The sequence below is a fragment of the Ammodytes marinus genome (assembly GCF_949987685.1).
Source record: "Ammodytes marinus genome assembly, chromosome: 15".
Classification (NCBI taxonomy): domain Eukaryota; kingdom Metazoa; phylum Chordata; class Actinopteri; order Uranoscopiformes; family Ammodytidae; genus Ammodytes; species Ammodytes marinus.
Window position 1 is genome coordinate 17,203,948 of NC_137219.1, and position 20,603 is coordinate 17,224,550.

Genomic DNA, 20,603 nt, shown 5'->3' on the forward strand with positions numbered 1-20,603 from the left:
AATATCAAACTGATAAAAATGATCCGACTGTAGGCTGTAGTGTATCACGTATAAAGTAGCCTATTTTCATATTGACGGACATCGCATCCAATCAGTTAATGCTGATTGTCAAGTCAGTTAGATGACTATGTAGGCTACTTATAGTTTGAACACTTTGTGAATCAGAGTGAATGGTATTCTGCTAACATATATAGCTTACTTTAAATGTGATATGTACGCTATATACAGTTATCGTTTTTAACAGTTTGTTATTTAATACAGTCATCGCTGTGTCCGTTTGATATGAAATACAGTCAGATTTATTAGTTAAATGACACAAATGAGAGCTGAAACATCCCTACGGTAGAGCTAAGAAGGCTCTGTGGGCGTTCCAGACCAACCTTACCAACGTAGGACGTACGAAAGAGATTCGTAGCAAAGAACGTTTCGGGAAACAGGCGAAATGTTAAGTAGGAACTCTACGTAGGGGTTACGAATGACGTAGCGTTAAGAAGGCTCTACGAAGGCTTTGGGAAACCGGCCCCAGAGCTTTAGACAGCACTGTAAACAATGGGACTTTTGGGCGCTCATCTGTAAATATAGCAACCATTTGTATATTTAACATATTCAGAAAAGATGGATCTGTTCTGTATTTTCTTCCAAAAGAGTTTTCACACCAATTATATTTGTTAAAAAAAATATTAATTATCTTAAGTTATTGTTTTCATGTTCAGAGGAGGGTGTCTTAAGACAGAATGTCATTTGCAAAGTGTTGTTACACCCCTAATATCATTTACATTGGATTGTTTAGCTCTTAATCATATCCAAATATGTTCCCTATCAAAAATCCCAAGTGTAATTTTTTTATGATTTGATTATATCTTTATGCACCCAATAATGTCACAAACAATGAGCATGCATGTTAAGCCACTCGTTATTTTGGAGCACATTGTCTGCTGCTTATAGTTACTGATAATAGAGACGGTGCCTTTCCTCACAGTTACAGCTCAGACAGTGGGATAATTCTGCATTGAACTGTAATATATTTCAAACTGGGTTGAGACTAATGTAATACATATTCATAATGGAAAGAATAAAGATTGATGGATCAAATTGCCCCATTGAGTTGGATGCGTTTTCTTATGTTTTGCTGTCTGATATTCAGTGCATGTCATTCAGTCTTCTATTCTTGAACCTCAAGTCTGTATGATACAAAGTTTTAGACAATGACGTTTTCATACTTGACATTTATAATTAACAAGTTATGTTGATGTGCCTTCATTGGAATGTCAGCCACTGTTCGTTGCATTCAAACAATTGAGATCAAATTAGAGAAATTGACTTAGTTGAGGATTTCAAGTTATGACAAGAGCCCTTCAAATGCATTTCTATGTTTTTATTGAAATGAGTCAGAACATTCTTGTGCTATGGAGAATTACAACAATCTAAGTAGAATACCAAGTGATTCATTAAACTAAATCACCTCCATGTGAAATACCAGGTCATCTCCTCCTCATCATCTACTAAATCCTCATCGTTCTTCCACTCTAGCTCAGAGGCTGTTATCCTTTCATCATCTCCACTTCTGCCTGTATGCTTCCTATGTTCCTCCTCACCTTCAGATACCTCTGGCTGTAATGGTAACACATTCTCCACCCAATGACTGAATGCTTTGCCATATCCAGACCCATCCTCCTTGAACAGATGTGAATCGTTCACCTCAGGCCCTTTCCTCCCCTCCACTAAGACCTTTTCCCTAAAGCCTAACTCATCTAAATCGGGTTGAGTCATCACTTCGAGGATAACCCCACTTTCATCTTCGTCAAAATCCTCCTCATCCTCATCCACATCTATGAAGCCTTGCTCTTCTCCATTATCATAGGAAATGACTTCATCCTCGTTGTCATGACTGTGCAGCTCATCGATGTAATGATGGATTGTGGCCTTGCCTTCTCCGCTCAGGCCGACCGTCAGAAAGCTTTCTTCTGCTGTATGCGGCTGATCAGACACCAGCAAGGACCCACTGCTGGCAGAGCCTTGAAAAAAAAAAAAAAAAAAAAAAGTTATGACATCTTTAATTATCACTAGAAAATCTAAAATCTCTTGCACTCATGTGACTTCAGTTTTTCGATTTTGGAAGTCATAAGGTTATTGTGACCTTACATATTGTGAGGTCGCAGTTACCTTGCACAATATTGCTTTTTTGTTAAGTAGCTTCTTTAAAGCATTACCTACCGTCACTGTACTTTCACCATTCGGCAGTTGTATGCCGCACGGAGGCATATTACCGCCAGGCGGTACTTCTAGTTCATATTTGATTATTGTCAGCTAGATGTATGACACTTGTAATACAATTAAGTCAGTTAAAGCAACAACAGATATGTCAACTAAAAGAAAAGGAATGGGTGCATAAATACATCCTTGAAATCCAGTTATGGTTATAAAAGAAAAACCACCACATACCTTCAATCAAGTCCCTTCGGGATTTAGAGGGCACACAATGTGAATCGCAGCATTCACATACAGAGTCGTCACCAGTAAGGGCCTCCCACCTATCGGGACAAATACGCTTAAATTAACTGCGGAAAGAAAAAGAAAAAATAATCACCTATAGTCCTGGAATGGAAATCAATTCATAGTGTCAAGGTTCACCTGTTCCCCTTGTAGGTGCATGATTTGTATTCAGGACTCGGGTCCTCAGATGTGATGAACAACTTGCAGTGAATATTGACCTAAAAAAGGGAAACAAGGGTTAGGCGAACAGATCAATGTGTGAATCCAGAGAGAGCTCTAGCCCTCACTCACCTCCGTGTCAGGGTCAGAGGTGAACTGGAAGGCCTTCAGGGACAACATCAGGGTCTTGTTGGTCCGAGAGATGAACCCAGAGCCCCCTGGGTCTCTCTTGCTGTCCAGTATACAGCTTTGGAGGACAGTGATATGAAGCTGTTCTCAGTGTATTGCAATTCCGGACATCAAGGCTAAACCTAAAGGATTTTAAATGCCTGACTGTCCTTAGTACTTACCCAAAGTTATCAATGATGGTGTATTTGAGGGATGATTGTGAGGCACTGAATGGGGTAGCATAACAGCTGTTGATGTACAGTTTTCCTCCAGCCGAAAGATGAGGAGCAGAGATCTGCAAATTAATGGGCTTTCCAAGATGGTACACATGGGACTTGGCTGGTCCGCTCCATGAATCTAGGAGTTGATTAAAATATGCATCACATAAAATGGAGCATTGGACATTCATCAAACATGGGAAATAAAATAAATTGCACTGAAACAGATTTTAATTCCCATTAAGTTCAGTAAACATACCATCCATCAGCTCGATCTGGAAGTCCTTTGAATTTCCTTTCAGCTTTTGACGCATAATAGTAGTTTCCCAGGTGGGCCGAACTGTCAGCTGGTACACGTGATGGTTCCTGGACAGCGTTTTGGAGGTTGTAAGTAAACAGAATTATTTCACACACGAGATCTAACCAAAAGCAAAAAAGACAAGTCCTACCTTTGGTAACGGCATTCGATGTCGACATCCATCCGCTGCGCTCTTCTCGGGAAACGTTTTGGCGAAGGCTCGTAATGGAGCACGAATTTGTAGACCAGATATCCGTCAGGCAACTGTCGAGAATGGATGAGGGAAATTTGATTTTAAGATGATCCAGCAAGACAAAAAATAGACTTGCATGGCCATCTATCTTACCTGACGCACGGCATCACACGCTGTCAGAGGATAAGTGAAGAGCAGGTCGCCGTACGGTCTTAGAACGCCGTTGCTTTTGCAGTTGCTGCCTATTGTCAGCTCCTCTGCATGTGCACCCTGACCGTAAAAAGTTGGTTTGACTCGCACGACGAAGTCAGAGGTGGAACAGCTTGCAGAGACGTCTGGGAGGTAAGCAAAGCCCGACCTGATCTTAGCATGAGATTCTTCGGGTAGCATGGCTCGAGGTGTTTCAGGAACCAATGGAGACGTGCTGGCAGGTAGTAACCTCTGGGAGAATTCCCTGTCGCCTGTTGTTGTCGGCTGTTTGATTGGCGTATATTTACCCAGTTTGGCAAACTTTTTCCTTCTGTTAGATCGAAATTCATAAGTGTCCACTGCACAACTGAGGAGGCCAAGTGATAAAACACTCCACAAAATGTAGAGACGCCACTTTGTTTTCATCGCAACAGACTGCTGTCCATCTACCGTTCCCTTTCAATCTGCGCGTAAAAAGGGTCGCTCAGTCACGGCTGGAGGCAATTAGAGGCGAGGATCAATTGGCTGTTGCCGAACAGGCGAAGTAGATCTTTGTTTTTGTTCAGTAGACCTAATCTTCTTGGTTCAATACACAATATCTTGATGTGATCACTTACCAGAGTTTTTGGAAACAAGCTGATTTAAAGTTAAATAAGGATTCATCTGCTTAAAGAATTAAACAAAAGAAGGTGGTTTAGCAGGAACCATTTTTTTCTGCGTTGTTCACCGAGGGAGGCAGGTGCAGTGGAAACATCATACTGCGTTCCAATACCCATACTTCTATACTATTTAGTACGCCAGAAAAAGATTGAGGCTATCCCAAAACATGAATGTCAAGTGCACTATGCCAAAAATGCCCGTATACAATTGCATTTTGCAGTATGCAAACCAGCATACTAAAGTGTAGTATAGTAAAAAGTGTGTGATTTGGAACGCAGGGACAGGCTTGTATGTTTTCAATTATTAATTTATTTTATTTGTTATTTAATTCTCATAATACAACGTTACATGAATTTAATTCTGCTAAATATATAAACCTTATCAAGGTATCTACAAAAAAAGGATGGCGCAGAGTTTTGGATATTGAAGTGGAACCACAGGCTTTTCAGTTTTCACAAACTTTATTCACAGACTTAAAATTAAAAATGTACATTTACATCATATGAATTTGTCTCTTCGCTGATTTGTATTTATCATCAAGGTCCGGCTTAGAAAAAAGTATTTACATATCTTACACACAGCAGCATATAAACACCAATGAGTGATGTAATATTCGTCATTCAGTGCCATTAAGAAGCCCTACAATGAAAACTGTGCAGGAATATATTAAGTTTTAAAGAACCTTTTTTAAATCGCAGTGAGTAAATTAAATCATTTTAGCTTTAATCAATCAATCTCAAGTGCGGAATACAGTTTCCTGCATGTTGCTGTTTCGAGTTACAATATTGTAAAGGCAGCTTGTTTATCATGTGGCAGCAGCTTGTCATATTCATTTTCTAAAAAAAATTTAAAAAATCCAACTATTGTTATGTTCTCAACAGACCTTGAAAATCACCATCAATAACCATTCATTCTTAATAAACTATTATACAAATGTGCCTTCATAAGACAATGTATCCCTTAAATAGTTATATATATATATATACATATAAATATAAATATAAATAGGCAAATAAAGAAATTTCCTTCCCTTGGGAAATAAGAACATGCCAAATCAAATGACTTAAAACCACTTCCCATTCAGAAATGTGTTTTACATCTCATGGAGATGGGCTGAAACGTTAAAGCACAGAAAGGTGTGATGGGAGACCCTTCTGAGTGGCAAACAAATTAAAACAAATCATGAAACAAGTTCAACAGAAAATCTCATTCAACTAATTAGATAAGGTGTGTGTGTAAGGCAGTGATTCAGCCTGCATACAGGTATCACAAGGTGCCTTTTCCTCTTCAGAAGATTGAATTACGCTTAGTTTTTGCCATTCTGAAATGATTTCTAGATAACACCCCTACCAAATGAAAAGTAGAAATTGTAGCAAAGCTCCTGACCACTCCAATACATTGGATAGTGCTGGTACGCCCTTTATAAATAAGGGCTGACACTGTACATTTCCTTCAGAGCGCTGTCTGAATTGTAAGTCATGGTAAACAACAAAAGGTAATGTCACACTCCGGTCTGCTCTTGTAAACCGACAAATAAACACTACATACACAACAGATCACAAACTGTGTCTCAGTTCCAACTAGGTTATCGTTTACACTGGAAGAGTGTATAAAGTAGAGTTAATGAATACTTTTGTTTTACAATGCACACAATAGAAGGAGCAGCTTCTGGCAACTAGTTAAGGTTGATACCGTAGTTACAGGCTCATCTCAGTAAACAAAGTAATACCTCTTTGGAAATAGTCCATCTAGATGAAAATGACTGCAACTCCCATGAGTCTTAGTCACACACTTACAGTAGCGGTTGAATGTAAACAAAAAAGCGTTTCGCCTTCCTTTACATTATTATGTGAGCAGATTTTGCTGTCTGCGTCATAGTCCATACCCATTCAAGTAAAAATACAGACAGATCCCCGTGCAGTGTTTCGGGTAAACAATGAAAGAAACCTCTCAAAAAGGAGAAATATATTAGGATGTGAAAGGAAGAAAGGACGCTAAGCGCCGGACTTTGGCTCTTCACTACCTGACAATATGATGCGCTGTGTTTTATTTTAAAAAGCGTGCTTTTTAGCTTTAGTAGAGACAAGTGCAAAGCTGGAGAAAGAGGGCCAAGATACTTGAATCCCACACGACGTGACACTGGCCGGCCACTAGAGGGCGACATAAGCCTGTGTGATCCACCAGAGGCTGCCGGTTGATGCTGATGATGTTTGGTGGGTAGCCCGTTCTGGTCTGTGGTCAGTCCCTGGTCTTCTTAGACCAGATAGTTAGTGGTCGTATCTCTGGACACCCTGTGCAAACATGGAAACCAGCGGTGGTGGTTAGATCGTCCTCCGGGCGCTACACGCTGGTTCCTAGTGCTGCAGTTTCAGCCTCAGATTCCCTGTTAAAGGACGAGAGAGCACCCGGGTGTCACACACTAAAGACTTGGCTTGACATATATATATTTTTTATAGTTTCATTTGTATTTAGCTCAGGTATACAGAGCGGGACTGTGTTTGTTTGACGTCCCACTGGTTTTGTTTACTGTGGTCATGCACAAGTCCTGTCACAACAGAAAGGTGGCCACTCATATTTGGTTATCCTGAAACAAACAAATGTGTGTGTTTGTGTTTGTGTGTGTGTGTGCGCATTTAACTTTATCACTCACAGCATTTCCTGCAGTATTTTTCGGTTGCCCTGCCTCCTCTCCTCATTGATGGGGTAGGTCTTCAGTATCAACAGTCCCACAGCAATGAGAGCCACAGGCACAGGAGAGACCAGCACCCTCAGGGTTAAACTGACCGCCTCGGGTTGCGAGCAGCTCCCGGTCACGTAGCCGGCAAATCTGCGGAGAAATGCAGATGGAGGGAGAAAAGTTGAGCGAGTACAGTTTGGCCAAATTGTTAGTCAAAGGGATTATCTGATTGTTAACCGCATGACCACTGAGCTGCAAAGCGGAGCTAATCTCACATAGTGTTAGAGATCAAGGCCATGCAGACATACAGTATCTCACAAAAGTGAGTACACCCCTCACATTTCTTCAAATATTTCATTATATCTTTTCATGGGACAACACTGAAGAAATGACACTTTGATACAATGTAAAGTAGTCAGTGTACAGCTTGTATAACAGTGTAAATTTACTGTCCCCTCCCTCAAAATAACTCGGCACACAGCCATTAATGTCTAAAGTGCTGGCAACAAAAGTGAGTACACCCCTTAGTGAAAATGTCCAAATTGGTCCCAAAGTGTTAATATTTTGTATGGCCACTATATTTTTCAAGCACTGCCTTAACCCTCTTGGGCATGGAGTTCACCAGAGCTTCACAGGTTGCCACTGGAATCCTCTTCCAGTCATTCATGACGACATCAAGGAGCTGGTGGATATTAGAGACCTTACGCTCCTCCACCTTCGGTTTGAGGATGCCCCAAATATGCTCAATAGGGTTTATGTCTGGAGACATGCTTGGCCAGTCCGTCACCTTTACCCTCAGTCTTTTTAGCAAGGCAGTGGTCGTTTGGAGGTGTGTTTGGGGTTGTTATCATGTTGCAATACTGCCCTGCGGCCGGGTTTACGAAGGGAGGGGATCATGCTCTGCTTCATTATGGCACAGTACATGTTGGCATTCAGTGAACTGTAGTTCACCAGTGCTGGCAGCGGTCATTTAGCCTTAGACCATGACACTCCAACCACCATGCTTGACTATAGGCAAGACACACTTTTGTTTGTACTCCTCACCTGGTTGCCGCCCCATACACTTGACACCATCTGAACCAAATAAGTTTATCTTGGTCTCATCAGACCACAGGACATGGTTGCAGTAATCCATGTCCGTAGTCTGCTTGTCTTCAGCAAACTGTTTGCAGGCTTTATTTTGCATCATCTTTAGAAGAGGCTTCCTTCTGGGATGACAGCCATGCAGACCAGTATGATGCAGAGTGCGGCGTATGGTCTCAGCACTGACAGGTTGACCCCCCACCCCTTCAAGACCTGCAGCAATTCTGACAGTATTCATAGGTCTATTTTCCAAAGCCAACCTCTGGATATGACCCTGAGCAAGTGACCTCAACCTTCGTAAACTGGGCCGCAGTGCAGTATTGCAACATGATAACGACCCCAAACACACCTCCAAGATGACCACTGCCTTGCTACAGAAGCTGAGGGTAAAGGTGATGGACTGGCCAAGCATGTCTCCAGACCTAAACCCTATTGAGCATCTTTGGGGCATTCTCAAACAGGAGGTGGAGGAGCGCAAGGTCTCTAATATCCACCAGCTCCTTGATGTCATCATGCATGAGTGGAAGAAGATTCCAGTGGCAACCTGTGAAGCTCTGGTGAACTCCATGCCCAAAAGGGTTAAGGCAGTGCTGAAAAAATATAGTGGCCACACAACATATTGACACTTTGGGCGCAATTTGGACATTTTCACTTTGGGGTGTACTCACTTTTGTTGCCAGCACTTTAGACATTAATGGCTGTGTGTAAAGTTAATTTGAGGGAACAGTAAATTTACACTGTTATATAAGCTGTACACCGACTACTTTACATTGTATCAAAGTGTAATTTCTTCAGTGTTGTCCCATGAAGAGATATAATGAAATATTTGAAGAAATGTGAGGGGTGTACTCACTTTTGTGAGATACTGTAAAGGAGTGCTGACAACAGTAAAGATGACTTAGGATATAAGCGCAAATGCACGTTAAAATACTTTATGACAAAATGGCTCCAGATAAAAAAATAATAAAAAAATTGGTTAGTTAACTTACTTGAGACTGAGTGTAGAGATACCCAGGGAAACTCCTGAGGCAAACTTGATGAAGAACACATAGAAGGAGTAGAAGAGGGCTTCGTGACCACGGACGTCTGGGTTATTAACCTTGAAGTCATCCACTACATCGGGAAGCATTGACCTGAGAGCGCAGGCAAAACGTTCAGAGGGATGCTCGAAGACTCAATCAACAAAATAATATAAATATGAAGAACTTTGGACCCAGGTTTGGATAAACTCACCAAGGCAGGAGGAAAGCTGCCGCCACGCTCACACCTGCCGCCACTGAGACCAGATAAGAAAGGATCAGGTTGCTCTCGACGCTAACGATTAGGAGCATGAAAGGTACCGCCCACTACAGAAAGAGACAGAATGGTGTGAGCAATTCCATAACATCACACTTCACACACACACACACACATTAAGGCCGTGTTGCACCACAAATAAGCACTTTTCACTCACCGATATGCCACAGTAAGACGCCGTCTTCTTCCCGAACCGTGTAAGAAACCACTGCCACCAAGGGATGGTTAGAGACCCAGATAGCTGCAAATAATGTGACACAGTTATCAGTTAACCGACTATTCATCATCATTCATGTGAATCAAAGGTTTACAATAAACACTTCCGATTAATCAGGGATCATTCAATGAGGTGAAATTAATCGTTAAGATAACAGCACAACACAGTCCTCACTTTTTTTTTAATAGACTTGATTTCTTTGTTGTCATGGATATTTTCTTTTGTAATATTTACAAGAGAACTTAATACCTACTTTATATTCACCTGTTAAAATGTTTTGTGAAAAACATGAAATCGTGGCCATGTTTCCGACTATATGAGACAAAAAAACAAAACGGCATGAAATCCTGGCTTCAGCCTTAATAATAACTGAATACTCTTTTTTTAATCTCCCCGTTAATGTCGATCACTTCTGACTGGGCTTCTGGAAAATGTGGGAGCCGGAAAGAATTAAGTAACCGCAGGTCGAGGTCAGGGGAAAAGGGCACAATATGCTTTGTGTGGCCTTGACTTAACCCTGCAGGGGGCAGACAAACTTTGACCTCTAGGCCAAACCAGGTCAAGCAAAATGACCATTACAAGAAAGTGCCTACCACTGATAGCTTAACACGCCGACACATCACATGAACAGTAATATTCCCATTCTGCCTGCCCAACTCCCACCTCCCCGAATATGAAACATGGTTGCCCAAAAATGTTTCCACTCCTCATCAGAGGGAAAAGGCAATGAAGCAGAATGCAGCCAGAGGGAGGATGTAAAAAAGGAGGGTGCAGCCAATGGTGACAGTTCCCATGGCGGCAGTGAGGGCTGCTACGGCAACAAAAGCTCCACTGTGTGCCTGTCTCTCCCTCCATTCCCCTGCTACGTAACGTTGAGTGTGTGTGTGTGACTGGGAGACAGGTTCCCAGGAGCCCAAACAACACCTCCTCTCACCCTGAAAATCTGCCCTTTCAGCCCCAGGGACCATGAGTCTCTTCACGTGAGGAGCGAGGCCTCCGAGTTAAAGGCCACACACACTGGGAGAGCTCACTTCATGCCAAAGGGGGCAGCCTAACAGGGTGTCTTGTCCTGTCCCCGATTGAACTGCTGTCCTCCATATGTCATACTGATGAGGGATCCGACAAGGATGAAAAAAAAAGTCCTTCAGTGTAAAATAGAAACACTCACCATGATCACCAAAAGAATATTCTGGTATTCCTTCCTATGGCCCAGAGCGTAGGTGAGGAAAAGAGCAAAGTTTCCCTCCAGAAGCTGTAAAAGTCAGAAGAAGAAGAGTCAGTTACAGAGAGAGCAACATAAATTACACTTAATGTTCACCTTTGTATAATATGTACAGAAGCCGAAGTTCAAAATGACTCATTACGATTTTTCAACTGGAGAGTACAGCTAGCTTATTTCCTTTGTTTATGGTCTTTAAGCTAAGCTAATTGTCTCCTGGCTGTTGATTCATCTAGTGGACAAATATAAGAATGGGATGGATTTTCTCATTTAACTTGTGGCAAGAAAGTAAATACAGTAAGCTATTTTCCAAAATGTGGAATTGTTCCTTGAAGCATAACTTCCTCAAATGATACAAGATTCAAAATGGAACACAGAACTACCATGAAGGCCAGAGAGGTGAAGAGGAAGCCCAAGACCAGCTTGACGTACGGTCCGTGAGTCATCACCAGCCACAGGCCCTGGCGGAAGGTGAGGAGATGGGATTTTTTTCGACTGCTTTCTATAATCAAACATGGAGGAGAAAAAGAACAAAGATAAGATAGCAGAAAAGGCTTTGCTGTAAGGGATTTGAAGCTTGATACAGAGCCAATATAAGAAGAAAGAATGTTCTGGTATTTGACGCATTTGTTTCTTGGGAGTGACATGCGTGTGTGTTAGAACCTAGGCGCCACATTCTGACTTCTTATTTATAAAGCTAACAGCGATAAGGGAGGGCCAAATGGTTCCTAAGGACAACTGATACAAACTCCATATCAGAGGTGGGAGTCATGGAGAAGTCATGGTTTTACAAGATACTAGATAGTCGTATATCTTGGCAATGAAGTCCTATACTAGTCATTACAGTTTTTGCCAATTGCTTACACACATGTTGCAGACTTTGGCTCACTGTGTCAAAACTGAACACACAGGCCGAATGAGGCAAAGCACATGGAGATAAACTTCTAACTTATACGGCAAAATTAAACTCTTGAAACAAAACCTAACAATCCCATTTCAAAACTGTTTTTAGCATCAAAACAATAAACACATGCACCTTTGAATTACTCTTTCCGAGCAGCAACAACACACAGATGTGCTTTATGCAAAACACAGCTGTATTCAGTACTTTGGATGGTTTTTGACTTTAAAAGTCTCATACTGATTTTTTTTGTGAAAGATTGATTCACTACAGTTCATTAGACACACGAAAATAAAAATAAAAAAGCTTTGCCTCATCGACATCACATGCAATGTCATCCTTTGAGAACCAACAGTGAAAATATTCCTGATATCCAGTCTAAATGACCTAATTATAGAGCTATTGTGTAGTTGGGCTGGACTCTCTGCCCATGCTCCTATATCGTTAGGCCATGATCTATAACATGGTCCACTATTGACCCTGTCTCCGTCTGTTGCCTTCTTTGTCCTCGTCCTCCTGCCGCTCTCTCTTGTCCTCTTCCCCTGACTCTTTTTTTCTGTCTCACAAAGCAGATACCTGAGGTATATTTGTAGTGCTAAGCCTCACACTGATTGGTATTCAATTAGTTGTATTTTGTATATTTCATGTGTGTGAGTCTGTGTGATTTTCCAAGTTTAGTTGTGTTTTGTGTTTTAAATAGATGTGTTTTCCCAATGATTGCAGGAGAGATTTAATTTTTGAACAATGTGTGTTATGTAAAAAACAGTGTGTAGTGTTTTGCAAGAAGTGTGTTGAATTTCAAACACAGTGCAAAGCCTATTTTGTGTTTGTGAGGTTGGTGCTTGTGTTTAGGGCATGGTCACCAAAGTTAGAGGTTGTGATGCTTTGGGAATGCAAACACTTTTAGTGTGTAAGTATTAGGCAAAAACTGTAAGATTTCTTTTTTTTTTAATTAAATTTAGAAGCAAAATTATAAGGTGCACTGGAGGCCGGCCCAGATCGGTTTGCTTTATTCAAGCCAGGTTGCTATGATAGACTTGGTTGGGATCTGGCCCAGTCTTTTTTCACTATCAAGGATGTTATTCCTAAAACACAATTATAATTATTTTATGTTTTTAACATTACACTTGTAGTCTTTTAACCCAGATAAGATTATTTTAGGTATCTACTGTTGTCTGTCTTTGGGAATGCATGCACTGACAAACACATCTTTCCCTCCTGATAGCTAGAGCAACGTGATTGGATACTGTTGAATTGTTTTGTTTTTTTAGTAATTTTCTTTCCGACTCAAGTGATGTCACCAGTCATTGGGGTGAAATAATTTTTGGATTTTGTCGATTCCGACTCCAGTCCCAAGTTATGTGTAAGACTACAGACTACAGCGCTGCTTCAAAACCATATAAATCTTGGATTCATACCTTTTTTCTCCTTCACGCCCAAAAACACGATTAAGCTACAGATCACGTAGATGATGCCGATGACCCCTGCAGCAATCAGGTAAGATTGTTTCTGGGGATAGAAAAAGACGGCATTAGGTCGGACTGACACTCACTTAAAACGGTTTATCAGACAGTTGTAAGTATCATTTCATTACACAAAAGACACAAGAGACTCACCGTCTCGTCCAGCGTGACTTTGGGTGGGTTGATTGCGGTTGAGTTTCTGCTGTCTGTGTCATTGGGCTCACTGGGACAATTTGAGGCGCCACCGACTATCTGCCCCTGGATGGCGGTGCCCAGAACTGTGCCCATCACCTCGAACATCATACCTGAGAGAGGCACATAAATTCATCAGAACACATGACAACAGACATGTAAAAAAACGGTATAATCTGACGGGAGGGCTGACGTACGGTAAGCAGTGGCAGAGTCCCTCTCCTTCTGGTCGGTGCTGATGAACATGGTGAGGGCTGAATATGGCACGTGGAAGCACTGCAACAACAACAGAAGCGGAAACACAGTCAGGCTGGTGCACACAGTGGGGGACTGAGAGGGACAAATGTACTGGAGAATGTGTTAACCTTGACAGTACTGACCGTCTGCATTGACTGGAAGAGGCAGTAAAAGACCAGGAACCAGTAGACCTTCCCTTGCTCAAAAGGAGGCACGTACCAGATCAGGATGTACGTCAGCACCGCAAACGGAGTGGAGAAAAGGATCCTGGTAAAAGAGATGGAGGGGGAAAGATCGTTAGGAAGAAATATGAAGACAACAATTTTAAGTGTTTTTCAATAAGCAAATGCTCAAAGTTATTATTTTGTTGACTTTATCCTTTGGTTTGAAAAAAAGCAAGCAAGGGCCAAACCTGCTAAACCAGTTTTTTTAAAGCATCCTGCCAACTGTTACTGTAGCTTTATCCCCTTTTCCAGCCCCCCCCTCCCCCCCCACTTGCATTCTTTTTTACTCTATTGCTTTGTGAATAATCCCCCTAATCCTGCCATCCTGCCTTGTTAGAGCAGTGGAGAAAGGGCTCAGTCTGGGCCGCAGAAGGACAGGAGGGTGGGCTGACTCAACGGTGTAGCCACTCACTGGCCCACCTCCATCTCAGGCCACTCTCAACAGTTTCCTCAGCTTTGTATGGTCTCCAGCTGACCTCGTTCAGAGGGCTGGTGCCACTTCAGAAATTTCAGGCATAGCTTAAGATAAGCATTACAAGAAACTTTGCTGGCATCAGCACAACCAGGGTAAAGTAAGCCGAAAACAAGTAGAGTTTTATTTAAATTATTCAACTAGATGTTCCAAAAGAAAAATCAACAAGCCACTACAAAAGAAAAATAAGCTGCTACCAGGAACTTTTTCTGAACGAGACCATACATTTTTGTCAATTCTTGCACCCCCTTCGGACAAAAGCGGTGGTGTTTTTACTGCACCAGCTGTAGTTCCTGGGTGAGCGTACCCATGACAAAGTCATTAAGAAAAACTATATAACAATAGCATTCTTTGCACTGATGGTCTTGTTTGCTGTTAGATGTCATGTATGATCATCAGAGGAAATATTAGACTGTTTAAGAAATATTTATATACGAGTTCCTCGTAGCACCTTTAAGTAAAACATCTTTGTTCCAGCTTCTCAAGTGTGTCCTTCTGCCACTTGCTTGAAAGTCAACTGAATACGTTTATTTGGGCTTTGGACTGTTGGCTGAATATAACAAACAGTGTGAAGTTTTCACCTTGGGTTCCTCGAATTCGTGAAAATATTTTTTTTTTTTACTATTTTCTAAAAAATATCTGGAAGATTGAATCAATAATAAAAAATTGCCGTTAGTTGCAAGATCACTGCACTCACTCTTCTGCACTGCTGTAAAAATCCAACATATTGAAATCAATACTTTTGCCTGTAATTTGTTTATTGAGCTGTCATGAAAGAGAGCTTACGTTCACACTCTCCCCAAGAGCCATATCACTGAACACTGAGACATGTGTCTTTTTATCTCACTTGACACATCTGCACTCGACTGTGGTCATATGAAAGATCCCCCTCCCCCGTTCATGTGTGACACACCACTTGGGAAAGCAAAGAAAGCACCTCCTGATTCCCTGTAATGTCTGAGTGAATTAGGCCAATGAGAGTTAATTTACTTGGAAAATTAGGCCAGGCAACGCATTCAGACAAAAGCTGCAAACTACATATTTCACACAAGGCAAAATGTCCCACTCTCGTCTCCTGTCGCAAATATCTTTCTGTAAAACAAAATAGGAAGTGAAAGGGGGGGACATAGAAAGACATCTGTCTGTGTACTCATCTTACTACCGGTTGTTTCACTTTGAATTTGAAACGCTCAAAGGCTGAGCGGATCATGTTCATGGTGCCTTTGTTAACAATGACCTTCATTATTTCAACCAAGCCTGGCTTCTTAACCTAATGTTACCTCTCTCTGCTCCTGCCAACGCCCCCCAACCACACTGTCTAGGAAATCACACACGCAGATGGACACACCCCTGTTGGTTTGAAGCTGATGGTGTGTTGTGGGTTTAACCAATCGCAGCAGAAGCCGGTAAGCCCCACCACCCCCTTCCCCCTCCACCCGCAGCATGTGCTTGTGCACAGCCTGCAATTTTTTTATCGCTTATACCCTGCATTTCCTATACCATGCTCAAGACATTGCTGTGACATCATGAGAGAGGAAATGCCCATAGAATGTCAAGGTCACACAAACTTGACTTTCCTCCGATAGCCCAACTGTCAGCATCACATGGTCTCACGTCATCTCGGCTGTATAAATTTGGTCACAGAAGTCACCTCATGCTCTGACGCAGAGCATTTGAATTTTTTACAATTTTACAACCTGCATTTTTTCCTCGCTTCATGCAGAGTCTTTCATTGCTCTTACGGGAAAAATAAATATAATATAAAAAAACACACATCCAGCCTGTTCAAGGTTGCAGGGAACCGAAGCCATTCCCACAGCATGTTTCTGGTAAGAGGTAGGGATACCCTTGACAGGTCGCCACTGTATCTCAAGGTTAACACGCACATTGACAACATACTGTTTAGACTGTATTTCTGCTTTATACCAAGTTATACATCTTCAATGTCTTGGTTATTAGGTCCTTTTAGATAGATCACTTCAAAAGAACGTAGCTGCAGCTAAAGTCAGTGTTATCCATGAAGCATGCTTCATGGATAACACTGACTTTTTGCCTCAATGTGACAAAATACATGGATTTTTCCAGTATGGATATAACCACCACACACATCTCCATCCAGAGAGAAGTGATGAAAACCTCAGCCAAATGCAGATGTTCCAGCTGATGTGTGTGTTTGTGTGTGCCTTAGAAAAGGAAATGTTGCTCTTTTTGATTTAGTATGCGTTATAGGAAATTCTGACGCACCCATCGCATGCACTGTGTAAGACTCAGTAGGCACTTCCACCTTGTTGCCATGGTTACCGCTTTTAGTCTCATGACCAGCCAGTTTCCTTTCAGTGCTATTTGCCTCAGATTTTTTCGACCCACTCTATCCTCCTAACTACTCTCTTTTTTTCAGCATTTCCTTTAATATGGCTTATAATTATCTTTGATTTGTGAACATGTCTTCTTGAAATCGGTCAGACACCTACCATGGCATCATGCGCCCGATGCCAGTCCATCTACTCCGGCTCACCAGGAAACCCACTGTTGGGTCGGTGATGGCGTCCCAGGCCCGGCCCACAAACAGGATGATGGAGGCATGGAAGGGATCCAGCTGAAGGGGTAGAAAGAGGGGGAAAACAGTGAAACATTGAACCAAGAGGCCAAATACTACCTCATATCACACACCGCTAGGGAATTATTCAAAATAGCCACGACACCATCTAATGAGGTTATGGAGTACGACAGCAGTGAAATACAAAACTGTGTCATTTGTTAAAGAACAAATGTGCATTCAAAGGCTCTCTTATGATCTCATCTATTGAGCGGAACGGCCTTTATTAAAGTTCCTACTGTGCACTGTGGAAAAGTCTAATTTGCTAATTGAGAAACAAAGCAAAGCAGTGGGAGTCCAGGTTAATGCGCTTGACCGGAGGCTACTGAAGTAAAAAGAATGTTAAACTGATACGCAGCTGATGACAGTGAACACAGGCCTTGGCTTGGAAGCTTATCATCGTGTATAACTACAAGAAGCAGATAAGCCGGTAATGAAAATGGGTCAACTTAAAATATGCATAGAACTCTTTTCAGCTAGGCTATACAAAATAATAAGTGATGATAAGTGATGCTTCTAAGTGTGATGTAACTCTTGTGGCGTCCCCCTCATCTGTGTGTCAGTCACCTGAGCCACATCCAGTAGGTAGATCTGGAGGAAGAAGCCCAGAGCGGTGCCTGTGATCTGGTAGGGAGCACCGCCGATAGCATAGCACAGTTTGCTCTTGACCGACAAAGGGTTTTTCAGTTCCTTTGGCTGGAAGACAAGAAGAAGAGGGGAGGAGAGAGGAGATATGTAAATGCAGTAAGTTGGTGCATTCAACGTTTAACACTTACATGATGCTCATATTCCCAGAGGAGCTATACATTAAAGGTAGGGCAATGTGGGCAGTGGTGCACTACGCGATCAGTAATTACAGCTCTTCTCTGTCCTTTCGTTAGTCTATGTGTTTTTGCCTCAACAACTCTCACCCGTTCCCCTTTAAAAAATGTGTTAAAAGGAAAAATGTATGCAGTGTTTATCAACCTGTGTTACCATAAAAGGGGCTGAGACTGGCTAACTTCCCTCACCCCACTGCTCAGAACTCCGGATTAAATGAAAAGTGGTGTGATGTGTAAAACTATGAGGTTACTCTAGTTCACAACACCACGCACTCGCTCGCGCTACATCATAAATACTCCGGTGCTGCCATTGGCTCTAGCGATAGGATCATGTTCTGTAGTGTGGGACACTTCATTCCGAGTAGCCAACAGTCTAGAGCCTTATCATTTCCCCGCAGCCACAGCCAATTGCCTGCTACGTTGCGATGATGTCAGCAAAGGGGGTCTGTCTGCCACCACATCAGTATTCACTTCAGACATGATGACACGGACACAAAAGCAGCATCACTGACAAGTCGTGAGCCAAACGCTGCCTCCTCAGCACACATCAGCAATAAATCAATCATTATTGTCTCCTGCCAAATCCCTCAGTGTCATGTCCACTCTGGCATACTTATCAAGTGAAACTAAACATCTAACAAAAAAAAGCTCCACAAAGGAAAACAGCCTCAATAGGAAAGTCCTGTTAAGACAACTCTGTGTAGACAACTTACATTCTGTAAAGATGTAAATGATGGTGTAGTGAAGCCTATTACAGTCACACTTTCTAACATAAAATATCAACACTTGGGGATTATCTGGAGCCTACAAGACGGAGACGCATAAAGTTGCCAGTTTTATTTATTGAAGGCTTCCACACTAAATGCCACTAATTAGTCTCTTAATAAGAACAGGAGAGGTTGGTTGAAGTGTTTTAACATTACACATGCCATTGTTGAATATATGTTTTAAGGCTATCAAACTAAACGAATGAGACATGATGAGAGTATAAGTAGCACCCATACAGTCTTTACCACGTCACGTTTCTGCTTATCTGACTGTCAACGATCATCTGGAAGCTGTCGCTTTTGACAAGACTGAAGGCTATATCATTTTAATCAACATTTCAAAACGTCACGTTTAAATAAGATGTGGAACGTTGAAAACGGGTGTGTCACCCGCACGAGCCCGAGGACAGGTGGATAAAAAAAACGGGTGAATTTCAAAAATTGAAGACAAGTCTGGAGAGGTTGAGATGCCGACAGGATGATAATGACGAGTCCGACCACAGCACAGTTTATCAAACGTTGGAAAGCTATGAAGTTAAATTTAGGCGCCTTTTTTCACTCAGGGGCAACACGGAAACCCAATTTAATTCAACCGCGTAGTAGGAATTATAATGTAGCTATGTAGTGTAGCAAACTTACCGCATACTGCTCGGCGCCCTCTCCTCGTGCCATTGTGCTTTCAAGACGAATAAATAATTATTTTCTTTCCAGTTATCGTAACCTGTGTTTGTGTCAGAAGAAAACCGGCTTCATGGCATCATAGAGTAGTGCCTCTTTGGGTGCTCTGCGTTTGTCTGAGGAGCGTCTCTCGTGCTCTGTCTCTAGCTCATTCATCTACTACACGCCCACGTCACTACCATACCATGATGACGAGACGATGGCGTGGTCCGTGGCAGTGAAAACTTAACGGGCTCCAGGAAATGGAGCCCTGGTGGTCCAGTCCCACCATGTATGTAATTAACTGTATAGGTCCATGGTAATTAACCGTGAATTTGCAACAAAAGCAGTAATTGGGAGAGTTGAGTAGGACTACATATCACGTGAGTCATGCACAAGATATAGCCTATTAGCTACATATCCTAAATTGCGCAGTGGATTTTTATTTTTTTTAAATTGGTAAACTGGAATGAGGGGGTTTCAATTAGCCATTAAACGCACCAGCAAACAGTAAAGCAAAGCAGCGACGGACAAACTTATTTTTTTTTAATAATAGGCCTACCTCAGCATAATTTTTTGTGTGAGTTATTTTATCTCTTACTTTTAAGGCTTGTTCCTTTGTGTCTTCTTTTTTTCCTTTTAAGCAAAACATAATTTTAATAGGCTAATGTTACAAGTCAAGTCAACTTTATTGTCAATTTCTGCATTACTTACCAGTCATAGGAATCGAAAATGTGTTTCTCTCCGAACCAATAAGTAGGCTACAAAACGGATCAATTAACTTAAGATATGTAATGTACATATCGCCTCGCAACGACTTGCAACCAGACGGTTTTAGAACGTCGCGGGTGAGAAGTCGCAGCAGTGTGAACTGCTCGTTGCAGCGCGTTTTTGAAAGCAGTCTCAAAAGATTTAACATGTCAAATCGCCAGGTCCAGTTTCAGAACGTCCAGGCCAGCTCGTTGCGAGCAGTTGCGTCTCGTTGCGAGGCGAATCTTTGGTCTGAACTGGGCTTAAAGTTATGCGACAGACAACATATCCTTTGAAGATTAGGCTAACTATGCATAATGTATCATCTTCCAACATCAGCTTCTAACCTGTAGAGGAGGCAAAGCCAATTTTGTCTTTCCCCTCTCTGCATATGTAAATGAATCAGTGTTGCTATTATGTGTGTACCTAGTGAGTCTTTCACACAGCAAAGCCACAAGCAAAGTGTCACAGTGCATAATACGTAAATATTTAATAATCATCCATTATACATAACCAGAGGAAAACACATTTGATAAGGCAAGGCAAGGCAAGTTTATTTATATAGCACAATTCAGACACAAGGCCACTCGAAGTGCTTTACAGGGGCAAGATTAGAATACATAAAACATATTATAAAACATTTAAAAGCGAAT

General features: G+C 41.8%; 1 protein-coding gene across 1 annotated transcript; it reads right to left on the minus strand.

Moving 5' to 3' along the window:
• Nucleotides 1-4,930: 4,930 nt before the first annotated feature.
• Nucleotides 4,931-19,322, minus strand: LOC307262132 (sodium-dependent lysophosphatidylcholine symporter 1-B-like). Its single transcript, XM_080042902.1, has 14 exons — nucleotides 19,183-19,322; nucleotides 17,523-17,651; nucleotides 16,831-16,955; nucleotides 13,807-13,930; nucleotides 13,624-13,702; nucleotides 13,388-13,539; nucleotides 13,190-13,280; nucleotides 11,254-11,372; nucleotides 10,820-10,903; nucleotides 9,592-9,675; nucleotides 9,372-9,484; nucleotides 9,128-9,271; nucleotides 7,029-7,205; nucleotides 4,931-6,761 (listed from the first exon to the last, which is right to left on the minus strand). Exons 1-14 carry the CDS (start codon nucleotides 19,213-19,215, stop codon nucleotides 6,719-6,721), a joined length of 1,497 nt encoding a protein of 498 aa, XP_079899028.1. The 5' UTR covers nucleotides 19,216-19,322; the 3' UTR covers nucleotides 4,931-6,718.
• Between the last annotated feature and the right edge of the window lie 1,281 nt (nucleotides 19,323-20,603).